Source organism: Phocoena phocoena, chromosome 4 (genome assembly GCF_963924675.1).
Source record: "Phocoena phocoena chromosome 4, mPhoPho1.1, whole genome shotgun sequence".
In the NCBI taxonomy this organism is placed as follows: domain Eukaryota; kingdom Metazoa; phylum Chordata; class Mammalia; order Artiodactyla; family Phocoenidae; genus Phocoena; species Phocoena phocoena.
The window spans coordinates 11,744,455-11,757,602 of record NC_089222.1 but is presented as its reverse complement, the minus strand read 5'-3'; the positions used below and the strand labels follow the sequence as shown (position 1 = coordinate 11,757,602).

Genomic DNA, 13,148 nt, shown 5'->3' with positions numbered 1-13,148 from the left:
GAGACAAAACAATAAAATAAACAATAAAACTATTGTTGAACATTTAACTTGTACCAGTGGAGCCCCTATTTTTCAACATTTCTGTCCTTCCTGCCCTCAGTACCCGGCCCCGGAGCCTCTCGCCTGTAATTATAAACAATGTGGAACCAAGAATATTGGCAAAATATGAATAAGAAATAAACAGAAAATAATAGAAAATTCTGAAAGTTGTCCCAAAGTGTATACATGTGCAAAGCAGTTGTCGAATGTCCCGTGATGTAGCAAAATTACTAATCCTTGAAGGAATATTGACTGGAATATATGTATTGTAGATATTTGTTTTGACCAAATTCTTCCTTGAAATTGTCGGCTGACTTGCTTTTCGGCTCCAAATGTGAACCCCAGGTTTGTGGGCAGGGCTGGTCCCTCCCTTGTCTGCCCCTGGGCTCCTTTGTTCTTACAGCCCCCGGGCCCCTTGTCCCCTGCTTTGTCCTTTGCAGCCCACTTGATCGCCAACTACCCTTTTGACAAAGGCACACAGGCTCCCAGAATCTGCCACCTGCTTCCCCAACTAATTCACAGTAGGGACTTGGGGCTCCTTCCCAGCTTCTTCTAGAAAACTGAAAGGACTTTTTCTTAGTTGCCATCGAAGTTAGAGTGATTTGAAATCTCATGCAAGACAAAGCCCCATAGCACTTAAAATAGAAACTTCACTTCATGGACTTTTATAGGAGAAATCACAGGATTGGGGTTATCAGTGAGTCTGCCACACACTTAGCAGGCTACCCCTCTCCTTTCCTGGGCTACATCCCTACTGGGCTCCTGAAAACCAGAGCACCTTCTCTCTTCTGGTTGGGTCTCAAATGCTGGCGTCCCAGGAGGGGAAATCAGCCAGAAACCCAGCCTTTCCCTCCAATCTGAGCCCATCACCTCCAGAGGGGGGCTTTCCCCTCGCCACCTCCACTCCACATGGGAAACTCAAGTCTCCTTTGGCCCTGTTGGACAAATAAAACAATCCTGCCAACACAAAGACCCCTCCGTACTAATACAGAAGACAGCAAACATGGCTCATTATTGGTAAGAACTAACAGACTCACGTGCATTAAGGTAACACGAAAGTGACTTCAGAGTCTGGACAGAATTTCCTATGAGTTTATGCAGTATAGTAGAAGAAGGAACGATGAGAACGTCTCTCATCCCTTTGAGAGGCAGATGGGTGGACCACGTGATTGTCTCCTGTCCACCTCCAGAGGCTCTGAGTTCATTTGCACAATGTGTGTCTATGGTTGTAAGGATCCGAAGGCCCTTGACCTTGCATTATAAAATCAAAAGGTTGGGCTTCTTATCAGGCCTATTAATGTTTTCAAAAAGACCCACTAAGGAGAGGGGAGTGGGAAGGAGTGGCCTCTCTTCTCAGAGGAAGTGTCATTATTTTACCTTTACAGTCCCTTCTGAAAAACCACCAATATTATTCCAAAAACCACCTCTTTTTTTGACAGAATTTTAATGGCTATCACCCCTCCCTTTTCTCTTCGTGCATCGCTTGGTGAGAATATGTACAGTGCATGGGGCTTATCAGCAACTTCCTGTTTATTATCCCGTCTGATTTTCCCAACCCAGGGAGGTGGTTAATTATCCTCATTTTATTGACACAGAAACAGACTAAGTAACCCTCCTAAACTTGATGTGGGGAAGCTGAGGCTTGAACCCAGGTCTTCGATATCAAATGTCTCTAAGAATCTATGGGGACTTCCCTGGTGGTGCAGTGGTTAAGAATCCGCCTGTCAATGCGGGGGACACGGGTTCAAGCCCTGGTCCGGGAAGATCCCACATGCCGTGGAGCAACTAAGCCCGTGCGCCACAACTACTGAGCCTGCGCTCTAGAGCCTGTGAGCCACAACTACTGAAGCCCGCACGCCTAGAGCCTGTGCTCCGCAACAAGAGAAGCCACCGCAATGAGAAGCCCGCGCACCGCAACAAAGAGTAGCCCCCACTCACCACAACTAGAGAAAGCTCGCACGCAGCAACGAAGACCCAAAGCAGCCAAAGATAAATAAATAAATTAATTAATTTAAAAAAAAAAAAGAATCTATGGCCAAGGTATTCCAATGCAAGCAAAGAAAGAAACGTAATAGAAGAAGAGGAAGTCCAGAGAGGTGTTTTATGTTTCTTCAGTATATGAGCACTCTGGCGAATTCTGGAACAGAGCTCTCCAGTAGAACTTCCTGTGATGATGGAAATGTTCTTTACTTGGACCGTCCGATATGGTAGCCACAGGCCACAGCAGCATGTGTACATGAGTACTTGAAATATGGTAGTATGGCTGAGGAATTGACTTCTTAATTTTATTTCCTCTTAATTGAAATATGAACTTTAGCTACCATGTTGGACAGGGCAGCCCTGGAACTCAAAGGCCTGGCTAAGTGTGTCTTGAGATGCTGAGGCCAGTAACCAGCGGGCGAGTTTGCCCCAGACCTGGGCTGAAGGTCCCACAGGTGGCATTTGCATTAAGTAGGCTGCCCCCTGGGAAAAAGGACACGTGGGACAGAGAGGTTTTGGCCGCACATGTCCTTCTGCAAGCTGGCAGGGCTTGGGCTACCCACACTCGTGTCCAGTGGGGCTCTGGCTCTCCCGACAGGCCCTGGCCGCTGTCATTCACAGTCATTCCTGCGAGGGCTGCTCTCCTCCACTCCTCTCTTCCTGACCCCGCTTCCCAGCCCAAAGCACGGCTGTCACCTCAAGGTGGCCCCTGCAGGCTCGAGAGGACAAGTTCATCGGAGACTGGAAATAGTCATTCACGCACTCAATGTCACATCAGAACAGAGCTAAGATGTCTGAAATCATTCCTTCAACTCCCCCCCCCTCCCTGTATTACAGTGGAGAGACCAAGGCCTGCCCAGGTGACCAGTACTGTCCTTGGCCACTTTGCCCAGGGCCCTGCCCCACTGAGTCCACAGATGGGGAGGAACACGTGTGCAAGCGAGGAAAACAGGAGCCATCTGGCCGAGGTCAGGCCCCCTTCTGCCTCACGATGTCCAGATAAAACTTAACTGCTTACGATTCCTGATGAGTAAGGGGTGTGTTCGGCAAAGAGAACAAAGTTTCCACTCATTTAGCTACCAATACCTACATCTGTGTCACTTATTGGTGAAAAGCATTTCCATCCTGTTCTTAAAGTTTCTCTGTAATATAATTCTGTTTTTGTAAAATCCCCCCTTGGCACAGAGATTAGGCCTAACTCATAAACAGAAAATGCTTGCAGCATCTTTATTGGTTGAATGACACTGCTTATCCATTTTGGTGGGTAACTACTAGCAACCTTAACACTTCTACAAGCAGAGAGTCCTTTTTTATGTCTAACTTCACGGATTTCTTCCCCCTTGACCTCAGCATCATATGACGAGTGCTTAGCCAAGCTAGATGGACAAGTCCTGAGTAGGCCATATTTTGCCAGGAATATAAAAACTATATCTGGCAGATTCTGTTCAAGGTCCAAAGTTCAAGTTTTCAGGCCTGGCCATGCAGATCATGTCGGACTTAACGTGTGAGCTTCTCACCTGATTTGAAATGGTCCGGATAACAAACTGTTGGACACCACTGAAATGTATCAGGGAATTTGTTGCAATAAAAACACTCAAAACGAATCATCCCCAAATTCCGGCAACCAGGATACCAGATCCATCAGTAAGGGGAGGCGGGGGGGGGGGGGGAGTAGTCTAGCTTCCCAGGGGTATTACATCTCACTTTGAATGACATTGTATGAACATATGTCCCATCTCTCTCTAGAATTAGAGCTAATAAATCCCTTCATGTGGATATATAGAGCAGACTTTGGAAATATTAACCTATTATTACCAGAATGACATTGCTCTAAATTTGAATGCAGAAAACACAGCCAAAACCTTGCTCATCTCACAACGCAAGTGTAGCAAAAATTAATCTCATGGAACTGTTGTCTGATGTCTGGCCAGCAAGAGAGGCTGACTTGATCTAATGTTTCAGTTAACATGGGGATAATGAAATCAACACCACGGTGTGATCTAAATGACGTCATGCTATTATCACTTTACCTGTTTAAAAACAAAAATGGTGTCCCACCCCTGCCTCGGCTTCCCCAACATTGTGTATGGTGGCAATCGGCTAAACTGGGACTATAGGACTACATTTTGCAGAATTCCCTTCTCTGTATGGTCCTGGGTGAGCATCGACCACCAGAGAAATTTTGTGCAAGATTTGGAAATGAGGGAATTCCCTGGTGGTCCAGTGGTTAGGACTCGGTGCTCTCACTGTCAGGGCTCGGGTTCAATCCCTGGTCGGGGAACTAAGATCCCGCAAGCTGCTCGACCAAAAAAAAAAAAAAAACATTGAAAATGAGAAGGAAAGCAGCAGACATATTTTTATGTTCGGAAGGTTGGAGCAGGGCAGCAGGTCAGTGGGTGCTCACACACACTGTTGCCACCTCTGCCTTGTTCTGCGCCAAATACTTATGCAGTTCCCTGATGAAGGGTGCCAGCCTCCTACAGACATCACCCACTGAGTCAAAGTTGGCAGTGGGGAGAGACAGATGTAGCTCCAGTTTGTATTTTCTTTTGTTCACACCAAGTTTGGCTGACGTGTAGCTACTTTAGTCTCAAGACCAGACGCAGAGATAACAGCCTTGATGCCTCCTTCTCGCTTGCACAACCACATAAAGCCTAACCCTCAGACAAATCCCTCGTCCTCTACTGCTCGTGGCACTTTTGCTTTTCTGGGTTGACCCCTGACACATCATGGCTGAGTTCTGTGCTGTCTTAACCTTTAAATTCAGGCAAGTTCCTCAGACCGTAAGTCTTGGGTCATTTCTGATAGAGCAAAAAATAAGTACAATTAAACTATTTTTTATTGAGCTCTTACTATGGGCAAACACTGTGCTCACTGCTTTACGTGTATTATTTCACTTAATCTCATTAAATGGTCCAAAGCCCCCACCCTCGCCAGTTCACTCTTTCATCATCACCAGTTGGTAGTTCAGAGATACCTGCTGGCTACAGTAATAGTTCAGGTTCTGCCATTTGGGATAGTAGACTGGGACCCAATGCCCTCTGGGGTGTCCCTGGGTGCCCTGTCCCGCCCTCATGGAAAGAGCCTAGAACACAGGTGGTGCCCATTAAGAGTCTGTTTCCCCTCTTCCGCACCCTCAGTCTTGGCGTTAATCTTTGCCCAAACGTACAGGAAAGAGCTCAATTCCCTTCTAAAAATCAAGTCTGGCCCCAAATCTTTGCCTAGTAACTGGGTCCTGCTTGCCAGTCTCAGTCCCAAGTGTTGACCCCCTGAAGGAGTGCCTGGGCTCTGTGCCACATACTGAGATGCCCCACCCCTTACTAGACATTCACCTCTATTTGGGAGTCACTTCGTATGGAACCCCTTGCCCCATCAAATACCCCTCGTTTGCCAGGACCAAGATGGCTGCCTTCCTTGGATATCCCTCCCCCATTTTAAGAATTTTGTGAGCTAGTATTTTTAACTGTGATTTCTTTTTTATATGTCCTTTTTTAAAATATATAAATTATTTTATTTATTTTTGGCCACGTTGGGTCTTCGTTGCTGCATGTGAGCTTTCTCTAGGTGTGGTGAGCGGGGGCTACTCTCGGTTGTGGTGTGCAGGCTTCTCATTGCGATGGCTTCTCCTGTTGCCGAGAACAGGCTCTAGGAACACGGGTTTCAGTAGCTGCAGCATGTGGGCTCAGTAGTTGTGGCTCCCGGGCTCTAGAGTGCAGGCTCAGTAGTTGTGGTGCACGGGCTTAGTTGATCCGCGGCATGTGGGATCTTCCTCGATCAGGGCTCGAACCCGTGTCCCCTGCATTGGCAGGTGTATTCTTAACCACTGCACCACCAGGGAAGTCCCTTTCATGTGTCCTTTGTTTTAAACTCTTAAGAAGGAATAATTTGTAAAATGGTTTCCCAATGTAGTATGCAATCATGAGCAATTTGCTTTGTAGGAAGTAGGGAATGGAGTTAAAGCAATCCTAATTACTTACACATGCAGAAGCTGTCACTTCTGTAAGGTGTGTAATTAGCAGCCAGAGTGAGTTCTGGGAAAATGTGATTGTTTAAGCAGGGGGCGCAGCTAGGGGGCTACCCAGATTGGGGCTCTCCCACTGGGGTCATTAGCCCAGCTTGGGCTCTGCGGTCACTTGTTAAGGCTGATTGTATGTCTGGACACAAAGCAAGTGGCCGAGTGAGCCCACACCTGTTTCACGTGCAAACAAGGTGTGACCATTGAAAAAACTGGATCCTTCTTACTTTGCGATTATGAATTTTCTTTTCCAGCTGAGTCTACTGGTTCTCAGCTTGGTCTTCACGTTAGAATCACAAGGGAGACTGTACTATTCCTGACGTTCAAGCTGCACCTAGACCAAATAAATCAGCCTCTCTTGGGCAGCACGGCTTTTAAAAGCTCCTCAGGTGGTTCTAGTGCATTGCCAAGTTCGAACGCCAGTGCTCAACCCGTGCTTCTCAAACGTTAGCTGCATCAGAACCACCTGGAGGGCTTGTCAAAACCCAAGCCCAGAGAGATTCAGTACGTGTGGGCAAAGGGTGTCCAATACTTTGCACTTTTCGTATTTATTCTAATAATATTGCCAGTGCTCAAAACAATGAATTCCTTTCGGTATTAGAGTAGATAACTTTTTGTTTTTGCACGTATGACAGGCATTGTGCTAAATGTTTTAGTCATTAGCTAATGTAATCATTTTCACAAGGCTGCTTCATTCTCATCCTTCAGGTCTCAGAAAAGATGCCAGACCTGAGAAGCCTTTCATCTATTCTTTAGAAAGGCACCTGTATCACATCACATGGTTTGTTTCCTCCTGGGCCCTAAACACAGCCTGTTCTCTTACTTCCTCTCTTCTAGTTGCAAGGAAGCTCCACGATGGCAGAAACCAACCTGTCTTCCTCACTTAGTGTCCACCATGTGGCAAGCACTCCACAGACCTTTGCTGAATGAAGGAATCCACAGGGCAATGCTGGGGAAAAGGTACTATTATGGTCTACATTTCACATTCCAGGACATAGAGATACAAAAAGAAACCTGTCCAAGATCACAGTGGAGGAACTGAGATTCAAACTGTGCCCTAACTAGAGCTGGGCTCTCAAAGCACTGTAAGAACTGATCATCAGTCTTAAATACCAGCCTTCCTTCCCAGCAATAAACTGAATTACTTACAGTCAACTGTATCTGCCTTTCTGCCGCTTACTTCAAAGCTATTTTTTTCCAACTAATAATAAAAATCCAGAACTGAAACCCATGTGGCCAAACAGTAGAAACAGTGGCAATTTCTTTCCTACTTAAAAACTGTACTGTCCACAACAGAAACCTTACAAAGTTCTAAAGCGGGTTAAAGATTTCTACCTCATATAAAAATCACATTATAACCTTTTAATACATAATGTTCATATTTAGGGGAAAAAAAAACTACATGAAAACAAATGGATGTAAATAATCTGGCTTTATTTAGCATGCCAATACAATTTATTCTGGTAATAAATTAATATGTACAGTTGTCAAAAATGTTGGGTGCTTTCCAATAAAAAGGTTTCTGACTGTGTACACTAAAGTATACGCAGAATCCTTTGACATGGAGTTACTGAAGAATGGAGTGTCTTTCTCTGTAATTCATCTTCAGCCCGTGTTTAGTTTAAAAAGGTTTCAATTACCATTCCAGCTCCTGCAAACTATGAAGCCTGAAATTATAGTACTGAGTTTAGAAATACCCTGATCCAGTCTCCTAATTGTACGGATGAGGAATCCACTGGTCTTGCCAAAGATTACCAAGGCAGCAAGAGACAGAGCCTGGATTACAACTCAGTCCTCAGAGGGTCTCTGAAATGTCTGTGAAGCTAAACAAGGCATATACACCACACTGAACTCGAGTCGTATCTGTCAGACCCTGGTTTTACTTTCTGCTTAACACAGGATTAAATCCTGATGTGTTCTTTTGTGGTTAACAGATTTAGCAACTCAGCTGCTTTGGAATGAAATCATTCCCGTTATCACATTATCACCAATCGCCAGTGGCGCTGGCTTTTCTCCTGGGACATTTGGACTTGGGCAACTTTTCTTCCTGCTCTTCTACGCTCACAGTGTAAGTGACATCAGGGATGTCTGTTCTTGTTTGAAATTCATCATCAGTTACCAGTATCTACGAAACCATCAGATCTGAGTATGGGACAGTTCGTTTCTCTCTGTAGCTCATCCCCACCAGTCAGCACACACCCTGCTCTGTTCACCTGAGCCGTCACTCGTTCCAAAGCAACTGTGGATTACTTCTGGGGTGTCAGTGTCCCAAACAGCGATGAGATTTCTCAACATATCAACACGCCATATGCTTCACATAATGTACCAAGCAGTTCTGGCATACAGTTTTTGGTGATTTATGTCTCAGCCTAATGGCTTCACATAGCCATGCTGTTGGCAGGGGAAAAAAGGCCACTGGCCTGTTTTAATTTAAACCCCCAGTGAGTATGCTGAACATTTATCAGTTAGTAATAAAATGCTCACACGCTGGCAAGCTATTTTTCTAACTGCAGAAGCCATTTACAGAGCAACCCACCAGACATAGGTGAGTTTAGCTTTATGTACACACAGCAGAGGTGTGTATATAAAGGGAATTTTGGCATTTCTGTGCAAGTGGTTCTATTTCTTGCTATTCTCAGGGCTGTAGCAAAGGAAGACCGATAGCCTATCTTTGTATGTTTCTTTTTCTCCAGGGCAAGAGTGAATGTCTGATGTGGTTGCAGCTTATAGAGGCTTATTAGATGGGCCCTCAGGGGCATATTTAATTGGAACAGGCATCTCATTCTTAAGTTCCTCCTCAGCAAATACAAGAGTTGCTGTGGAAGCTTTACCTTTTAGGACTAGTAACTTGATTTGGTGGTAATGCTGAAAGCAGGGCCGCTAGCCATGAAGACTTGACATTAACCCCTACCTAGAGTGAAATTTCCTTAGCCTTATCTAAAAACAAATACACACACAAGAACCCAGATTCAGAAATGTTACTTGCTCTGTAACCACTCAAGCAGTTAATTTACTAAAAGTAGGCATATTTTTCTCCTCTCCTCCGTTACCAATTTCACTTTCTTTGGCTGTTTTTCTTTTTATCTTGTCCTGATTTTCAAGGAACATGCAGAATATTGATAAGGAAATTCCATATTCTTTGATCATTTCACTTTTTGACTTTTCTTCTTACTCACTACCTTTTAACTCTGGACAAATTGTGAGCTCAGTATATTTTCTCTTTAACACCATGACCAGAACCCAGTGTATGAAGTATAATGGAAATGACATGCTTAACAGAACACAGACATCTGACTCATGGCCAGCTCTTGAAAACTGGCCTGGCCAACTGAAGGTACAGTCCCGACTGACTGAAGGCAACTGATTTCCTTCAGTTTAGAACAGCAGAGCTGATGTCAAACTACAAAGAAAGGGCTGATTTTAATAATCTTAATAACCAACTAAAAAATAAAATCTTTTTTAAAATTAAAGAATCCTAATGACTTTGAGGTAGATGAAGCTGTTGTCAGATAATGAAGTAATTATGTGTAAGATATAAAAATAACAAAATTGAGTGAAAGAAAGCACTGATTTGAAATTATCTTCTTTTAAGTTCGGATGGAAAATTAAGAGCCCATCCAATTCAAAGTTTTGGCACAAAATCCGCGTATGTCATGTGGTGGACTTGCTTCTTCAACTGGAGATGAACTTGGCAGCCGATGGAAAGAATCCACACTCTATGGAACACCAAACTACAAAATGACTGTCCCCATGAAGAAGCCAGTGACTTTGCATTTGATTTTTCCAATTTGGCTCATTCCCCAAAATTCAGGCTTTGGAATCCTAAAGTCTGCTTCAGCACTTAACTAGCTCTTTGTTGGTGGAAGGGGCCGGGACTGTCTCTCCACACATAAACTGATCCTAAGACAGAACAAGAAATTATATTAATCACGGAGTGTCTGTGTCACAGATGCATCAAAGATAAACTCATTTTGTTACAGAATCAATCCAGCTCTGCTAATCTAAGTTTTTCCTTTGCTCTATCACTTCATTCTTGTTCAATGAGTCAATGCCAGCAGCAGAATCATAATCTTAAAAATGTATCAGTTTTTAGTCCTGAATTCATATTTAATGCATCTTATAAACAAACATGTCCCTCGTCACTACAGAGCACCCATTTCTCAGAAATCACATTTATAAAACAGACATCACACCTTTTAAGTTTCTGTATTAATTACTATTTGCACTACTACTTCTCCACTTCAATATTTGGTCACTCAAATACCTGCCCTCTTCAAAGTAATTACTTTTTTCAACTAAAGGGATAGCTCTTTATGTTTCCCAACATAGATAATCTGCAAATTAGCTATTTTGTAAATGAAGTTCAATCTCTGATGATTTAGCCTGGCTTACACCAGCCAGCCCAAGAAACCTCTGCCTCCCAGGTTACCCCTCATCTCCTGCAGTCTGATCCCCATAAGGATCAGCCTGTATTCTGTCCCTATTGATCTCTGACTCCTGCCCAGCACCTGGAACCCTCCCACTGTGTTCTTCGGAGTTTATGGTCCACCACCAACACGATGCTCCATATTCTTTAAAATGGCCCTGTGCCTTCCTGCTCTAACACAAGGTTCTCGAGAGGTAGCGGGGAGGAGGTGTTGTTTTTGTCTCTGGGGATATTTGGCAATGTGTGGAGACATTCTGGGTTGACATGCTGCGGGGTGCTACTGGCATCTAATGGGTAGAGGTCAGGGATGCTACTAAACAGCCTACAGTACGTGATCACCCGATTTAAAATTGCAATCTCTTCTCATACCAGCACTCCCGCTCACCCTTACCCTGTTTTCTTTTTGTTCCAGAACACATTTAAATGCAAGAATAAATCAGTAAACCTCTTAAGTGTCGTCTAAATTATAGCCTGCTTATGTCATGAGGTATGTGCCTTGTTCCCCCACCTTGCCTATACTCATTTTAGAGTTCATCCTTAAGAATGTTAAGCTTTGTTATATGACAATTATATCAACAACAACAAAAACAAAAACCAAAACCCAGAGAAAAGAATGTTAAGCTTCTTATGAAGTTAAGACTCCATTCAAAGTACTGACCAAAAGTTGGGGTGGGCATTTATTTTGTTTTCTATTGTCAATATCCTTGGGTGAAAACAGCAGGACAACTAAAGACTAAAATGAAAATTGTAAAATTGCAACTATGACTTACATCTCAAACAAGATAATGCAGAGTTCGATGTATAAGCCAGGTAAGAGATACTATACAAATGTTCCCTCAAAATAAGTCCAAGAGCTCTAAACAATTTTAATTGCTTATTAAATAAGGGAGGAATAAACACTGTCAATTAAATAATCTTTATAATTATTTTCCTCTATTTAATAAGTAATCCTAATATTCACTAGATACAGAACAGTTTTCTTTATTGCCTTCTCCAAAGCTAAAAGAGTTAATCAAGTTGAGCTTTTAAAATTTTAATTTACTATACAGCTGCTTATTAATGGTTTTAAAAATTTGTTTTAAAAAACATAGCATTTACCTAGCACAAGATTAGAAAACATTCTGCACCTACCTATCACAGGCAGACTATTCTAGGTGCCTGCAACCCTCCCCCACCTTTTAAAATCTGACTCCTTACTTTGTCATAAATCACTTTTATAATGAGAGAGCAGCTAGGGCACGTTGCCACGTCTTCCCCATTCTCCAAATCTTCCTATAACAAAATCGAACACCGCACCGTCAGCAAAGTCTTCTCTTGGCGATCTCCTTCTCCCAAACCCTCCCACCTCTGTGGGCAAGCTCCTTTGAGGCTGGCCTCCCCACAAGGCATGTGAGGACCAAAAGCATCTTCCAAGAGAAATGCCAGCCCCACTCTTCCCTGGAAGCGTCACTTGGGATAAACACCCAGGAGGGTGAGTCAAGGCTCAGTCGCCTCAAAACCCCTGGGAAGACAAAAACACATACCTTCCTCCAAAGGAGTATCCCAGGAAGTGGAAGCTTAAGTTGGGAAGGATGGCGCCATCCACACCCTCCCCTCCCCGCTCCGGCCCGACTAAAGGCCAGAACCAAGTGCCGCCGACAGCGCGGAGTATCAAATTTGGGGGAATTCAGAAACGGATAAAAAAGGGCGTGGATAACTATGAGCCGCGTGGATCGGCGGCAGAAACTCGGCAGAGCGAAAGCGCGCCTGCTCCGAGGAGTCGCCGGGCGGGTCCCCGAGTTACCTTGGTGATGCAGAAGTTATCTCCACACGGGCAGGGGTAGAAGTACGTCTCCGAGTCCTCGTCATATTGGAAGTCCTCGATCTCCACCTCGTCGTGAAACACCGCCATCGTTACTGGGGCGAGCAGATGTCTATCACCTCCACCGTCCGACCCAGGCCGGGTCCGGTCCAACTTCTAAGGCGCCGGCCCAACCGGGCGTCGTCGCCGTGCACCTGCGCAGGAATGACCGCTTCCGGCTCAGAGACAATGACGCGACTCAGGGTTTGAGGTCAAATGGGTGACCGGGTAGCGGTCACCATGGAGATGGAGGAGCTAGGGGGCGGAGACACGGGCGGACGGAGGTGGCTGCTCCGGGAGGTCGCGCCCCGCCCCGCCCATCGGACGGCAGCGACCAATAATATGTGAGGTTCGCTCGCGCGGCTGCTGCGTCACGTGGGGGAACACCGGAAGCTCTCCGTCGCCGGGGGCGGAGCTTGTCCCTACTCTGGGAACTGAGTCCCAGAGGTGGCGGCGGCTTGGAGGTTCCTTATTGAGGGGTTGATTACTTGCCTCACGTCCGCGGGCCTTAGAGAGGCCTTAACCAGACCCCGCAGCGGGCGGCGGCCGGCCTAGGTATCGTCGACCTTGCCCCTCGGCGACGCTGCGGAAAAGCGGGCGCGCTTTGTGAGTCTGAAGTGGCGGCGGGAACTGCTCGGACTCCGGAACGTCCCTCCGTGCCTCCCCGGTGACTGACGAAAAGCTCCCATGGAATAGTGATTTCACCGAGTGACCGTGAGCTCTGGGCGACGCGTAGCTCGTAGTTCTGGCTGCACTCGGCTATTCAGGTACATCCCCGCCTCTTCCTCACCCTAGATTGTCTTCAAATGCCCTAAATTGTGTTGTCGAAAGGACCAAGCAAGATCTGT

At 45.2% G+C, this 13,148-nt stretch overlaps 1 protein-coding gene across 2 annotated transcripts; it reads right to left on the bottom strand.

The window, feature by feature from the left end:
- Positions 1 to 9,286: 9,286 nt before the first annotated feature.
- Positions 9,287 to 12,472, bottom strand: DPH3 (diphthamide biosynthesis 3). Of its 2 annotated transcripts, XM_065876804.1 has the most exons (3): positions 12,244 to 12,472; positions 11,658 to 11,732; positions 9,287 to 9,934 (listed from the first exon to the last, which is right to left on the bottom strand). In XM_065876804.1, the coding sequence occupies exons 1-3, from the start codon at positions 12,349 to 12,351 to the stop codon at positions 9,869 to 9,871; spliced, it is 249 nt and encodes an 82-aa protein (XP_065732876.1). In that variant the 5' UTR covers positions 12,352 to 12,472; the 3' UTR covers positions 9,287 to 9,868. The 2 variants fall into 2 exon arrangements, with proteins under 2 accessions (XP_065732876.1, XP_065732877.1); XM_065876805.1 differs by lacking the exon at positions 11,658 to 11,732 and having other exon boundaries at positions 9,869 to 9,934; positions 12,244 to 12,351.
- Positions 12,473 to 13,148: the final 676 nt, after the last annotated feature.